Source organism: Portunus trituberculatus, chromosome 11 (assembly GCF_017591435.1).
Source record: "Portunus trituberculatus isolate SZX2019 chromosome 11, ASM1759143v1, whole genome shotgun sequence".
Taxonomy (NCBI): Eukaryota; Metazoa; Arthropoda; class Malacostraca; order Decapoda; family Portunidae; genus Portunus; species Portunus trituberculatus.
The window spans coordinates 6,512,995-6,515,898 of record NC_059265.1 but is presented as its reverse complement, the minus strand read 5'-3'; the positions used below and the strand labels follow the sequence as shown (position 1 = coordinate 6,515,898).

Sequence of the window (2,904 nt, the reverse complement as noted above, 5' to 3'; positions counted from 1 at the left end):
CTTCATCTGTTTGCGGGCAGAGCAACAGAGAAGGGTTCATTCAGAACAAACTAAAATCAAGGGCAGCAATGCCACAATTCAACACGAAGTCTCAGTTTAAGTCAGTTTTGTAAATTCCATCAGTAATGGTTGCGTGGTTGGGATGGAGCATAGGGTGGGACTCGACACTGCCACCTCCTCATGGTGAGTCCTGGGATGCTTCACTGCAAATTACTAAAAAAATAAATAAATAAAAAAAATAAATAAATAAATAAATAAATAAAAAAAAAAAATTAAAAAAAATGCAGTAAAGTATGAAGAGCCAGTTCTCATTCAGAAATTAGAATTAATCTCATCAAATAACATGTTTTGCATGAAAACTAATGAAATTCATTTATGTGTGAGAAGGGAAATTACACAAATTCTGCTGAAATTAACAATATTGATGTGCAATGCGCGATGCATTGCACTTGTCTGATTTGACTGAAACTTTTTACTGATATAAGAGGACTCAAAATTGTATTTTAGCAGTCTCTCTCTCTCTCTCTCTCTCTCTCTCTCTCTCTCTCTCTCTCTCTCTCTCTCTCTATATATATATATATATATATATATATATATATATATATATATATATATATATATATATATATATATATATATATATATATATATATATATATATATATATTAATCCAGTTTGATTAAATTCTTTCAGATTGTGTTAAGATATGGAGAAACAGACCAAAGGAACAGGAGGAGGAGGAGGAGGAAAGAGATATGAGGAGGAAGAGAAGAAGGATGGAATGAAGAGGAAGAAGAAAAGGTAAGATAAGAAGAAATATTGTCATTTTATAAGGTTGAATCTCTCTCTCTCTCTCTCTCTCTCTCTCTCTCTCTCTCTCTCTCTCTCTCTCTCTCTCTCTCTCTCTCTCTCTCTCTCTCTCTCTCTCTCTCTCTCTCTCTCTCCTCCCTCCCTCCCTCCCTCCTTCCTTCCTTCCTTCCTCTCCTCTCCTCCTCCCACCCTCCTCCTCCTCCTCCTCCTCCTCCTCCTCCTCCTCCTCCTCCTCCTCCTCCTCCTCCTCCTCCTCCTCCTCCTCCTCCTCCTCCTCCTCCTTCCTCTTCCTTTCCTTCCTCTTCCTTCCATCCTTCCTTCCTTCCTTCCCTCCCTTCCTCCCTCCTCCTCCCTTCCTCCCTCCCTCCCTCCCTCCCTCCTTATGTTTTGATAGCATTTTAAAATAGTTTGGCATATTTTGAGGGCACTTTAAGATAGTTTAGGATTTTTTTTAGGGCATTTTAAGACAGTTTGGTATCTTTTGAGAGCATTTTAAGATAGCTTAGCATGTTTTAAGGACAATTTAAGACAATCCAGCATGTTTTTAAGAAAGTTTGGCAGGTTTTAAAGACATTTTAAGACAGTTTATGTTTTCAGTGCATTTTAAGGGAGTTTGGCATATTATGAAGGTATTTTAAGACAGTGACATGTTTTAAGGACAATTTAAGACAGTTTGGCATGTTTTATATGCATATTAAGATAGTTTGGCATGTTTTGTGAGCATATTAGGAGAGTTTGGCATGTTTTTAGGGCATAATAAGATAATTTGGCATGTTTTGAGGGTATTTTAAGACAGTTTGGCAGGCTTTGAAGACATTTTAAGAAAATTTGGCATGTCTTGAGGGCGTTTTACCACAATTTGGCATGTTTTGAGGGGCATTTTAAGACAGTTTGGCTATGATTACACCATTGTATTGAGATTAGCAAGTGTCTATGGAGGTCACAAGATTAATGGCCACAGTCCTCAGTATTTTAATGCCCCACATGATTTTCTGAAGCTGCATAAAATCCCCAAACACAAAATGAATATGTCCTGGTACTGAAGGGGTTGATGGCTACGAGCTGCATGCCAAGTCTCTCTCTCTCTCATAGTTAGCACGTCCATAGATCATCACTTTTTGTTTACTGTTGTTCACTTTACCTTTGTCAAAGTTTATGGTGAGTAGATAAGGTGCGGCGATTGCTGGAGCTTAATTGTGGTCCAGTTTCTGTGTCTCTGAGGGCATTTTGATCATTTGTTACATTATTAACCCCTTTAGAACTGGGACGCATTTTACCTTGAGTTTTGGGTGTGATTAGAGGGCTTTATTAACATTAGGAAGGGTTTATGGAGGTGAGAAGTTTAATGGCCACAGTCCTCACTATTTTAACCCTCACATAAGTTTGTGAAGCTGTATAAAGTCGCCAAATAGTCACCAAAATGAATATGGAAATGCATCACGGAACTGAAGGGGTTAATGATAGTGTTAGCTTGGGTGGCAAGCCTGACTGGAGAGGCTGTGTGTGACTAGGAGAGGACTGATATGTGACTGGGAGAGGTTGTGGGTGACTGATAGGTGACTGGGAGAAGTTGTGGGTGACTGATAGGTGACTGGGAGAGATTGCGGGTGACTGATAGGTGACTGCGAGAGGTTGCGGGTGACTGATATGTGACTGGGAGAGGTTGCAGGTGACTGATAGATGACTGAGAGGCTGCGGGTGACTGATATGTGACTGGGAGAGGTTGCGGGTGACTGATAGGTGACTGGGAGAGACTGTGGGTGACTGATAGGTGACTGCGAGAGGTTGCGGGTGACTGATATGTGACTGGGAGAGGTTGCAGGTGACTGATAGATGACTGAGAGGCTGCGGGTGACTGATATGTGACTGGGAGAGGTTGCGGGTGACTGATAGGTGACTGGGAGAGACTGTGTGGTGACTGATAGGTGACTGGGAGAGACTGTGGGTGACTGATAGGTGACTGGGAGAGACTGTGGGTGACTGGAAGAGGTTGCGGGTGATTGGGGGCTGTGGGTGACTGATATGTGACTGGGAGAGGTTGCAGGTGACTGATAGGTGAATGGAAGAGACTGTGGGTGACTGATATGTGACTG

The 2,904-nt window shown here is 41.5% G+C and overlaps 1 protein-coding gene across 1 annotated transcript in view; it reads left to right on the top strand.

The window, feature by feature from the left end:
• The first annotated feature begins 746 nt into the window (after nucleotides 1-746).
• Nucleotides 747-2,904, top strand: part of LOC123502482 — an 8,035-nt gene continuing 5,877 nt past the window's right edge. Inside the window, exon 1 of the mRNA XM_045251616.1 lies at nucleotides 747-802. Coding sequence (XP_045107551.1) covers nucleotides 783-802 — 20 coding nt within the window. The 5' untranslated portion in view covers nucleotides 747-782. The remainder of the gene's footprint in view (nucleotides 803-2,904) is intronic.